This window comes from Rhagoletis zephyria, unplaced genomic scaffold (assembly GCF_001687245.7).
Source record: "Rhagoletis zephyria isolate East Lansing unplaced genomic scaffold, Rhagoletis_zephyria_1.1 Rzeph_scaffold_55488, whole genome shotgun sequence".
NCBI lineage: Eukaryota > Metazoa > Arthropoda > Insecta > Diptera > Tephritidae > Rhagoletis > Rhagoletis zephyria.
This window is the reverse complement of record NW_016212540.1, coordinates 1-1,810: the sequence shown is the minus strand read 5'-3', so window position 1 is coordinate 1,810 and position 1,810 is coordinate 1. Positions and strand designations below refer to the sequence as shown.

The 1,810-nt window shown below is 39.9% G+C and overlaps 1 protein-coding gene across 1 annotated transcript; it reads right to left on the bottom strand.

Annotated features, from left to right (window-relative positions):
• Positions 1-777: 777 nt before the first annotated feature.
• shps (putative monoamine oxidase sheepish) lies at positions 778-1,806 on the bottom strand (the record flags this gene model as incomplete). The annotated part of the gene is made up of 2 exons (XM_017607327.1): positions 778-1,713; positions 1,784-1,806. Coding segments are annotated over 2 exons (888 nt in total), but the record flags the coding sequence as incomplete, so codon positions are not given.
• Between the last annotated feature and the right edge of the window lie 4 nt (positions 1,807-1,810).

Below are 1,810 nucleotides of genomic sequence, written 5' to 3'. Positions count from 1 at the left end.
TTACTGGCAAGTTACTGGATAATTTGTAAAAAAACACAACTATTGTCATTGACCTCGTGTGTATCGTTAGTTGTGTTTTTTTACAAATTATCCAGTAACTTGCCAGTAACTCTCCAGTAACTTTATTTCTAAGAATTCGCTCTCATAGAAAAAATTTGCAAAAAAGTACGCGAACGCTTTTCCAGTAATAATTTGCAAGTTTCATGAACAGCTGATAAATTGGTTGTTTATTCGNTAAATAGGTTTATTTTGTGAAATTCAACAATAAAAAGCCACAAACAGTTTCCTTATTAGTTTAAATTTCATCCAGCAACATGCGATCAGCTGTTTTTCGTACTGGCAAATTCTTACAAGTAAAAATTTATCCAGTAAAATCCAGTAAAAACTTGCAACTTCAGCTGTCATTTTTCGCTCTCTCAATTTCCCCTACTTTGCAAGTTTTTGCGTACGAAAACGCCAAAACATGAAAATTCGTAAAAACTTTTACTGGATTTTACTGGAAATGAGTAAAAAAACGCAACTGTTGTGTCTTAAGTTTATACAACGATTGCCCAGTGTTTAGTCAGCGTTAAGAATTAAATGGCAGATTATGTTCTTTCCAACATCCAGTTCCGTTACATAATATTTACCTACAAATTTACGGTTTTTATCAGAAGGCAAAAACACACTCGCAGGTATGCTATTTCAATAAAGATCTGAAGAAGAAATGCAAAAATATAGTACTTACAGTCCAATTAGATTGGAGAAATAAAAGAAGAAGAACAATTCTATGCCAAACCTTATCCAAGTAAATCGTCCTATCGGCCGTAGTAGATATTTATTATGTGTAAAGATGTTCAATTAGCATTTTAGTTAAACCTTTGGTAGGCGAGCTGCAACGCTACCAACACGCTCGACGCGTACAAGGTATAGTAGCCGACGTTGTAGAGATTGAGTCCACTCATCCATAACTGTAGCATACCAACATCTTTAATGTTTGGACAATTTTGGCAATGTAAGTCGGCGACATCCATCCATGTAACTTTTTGCGGTCTCACTAGTAGCAGCGCATTCATTGCTGCCCGTAGTCCACTTTGCACTGCACCACCTAAGAAGCCACGATAACAGGTAGCCGCAGCGGCTGATGACGACCATATGATGCGATTCCAGGGCGTGGTGAAGGGCACATGCCCCATCGCGCTTAGTAGGAATGTGTGCTGACTGTAGCTGATTGGCGCTTTCATCTCTTCACCGAAGTGTTGGGCTAAAGCATTCAACACAGTTGCTCGAACCAATGAGTCTATGGCACTATCATGCATCGTCATGCCCACATAAACGCTAGGCCGGTACTCGTGGCCCACTATGAATGGTTCATTTTTTAAGAAATCGCCTGAGTATCCAGCCTTCCGCCAGTGACCATCGGTGTAACACGCTATGAAGCTGGTTACGTATTTCGCGGCATCCGATTTTTGGGTAATCACTTTGCGTATTTCCATGGGTACTGGTGGGGAGATATTTATATGCTGCAAATTGTTCAAGGGAATTGCCAAGATAACAGCTTCAGTTGTATGGACGTGCTGCGCGGAGTCATGCACCTCGACGTAGTCTTTGTAATGGCAGATGGCTTCAACCTGCCGCGAGGGAAGGATTTCTGTGCGTTGCAATGTTTGTGTAAGTTTCTTGATTAGTCGAGCGCTGTCGAATTCCAACAAAGTATTCGGACATTCCAAGTAGCTGAAATGACAGCATTTGAATATACTTGTCTATAAATAAGGACCAAGGTCTTATGTAAATACATACATACATATTCATTATGTTTTGTACGCCACCG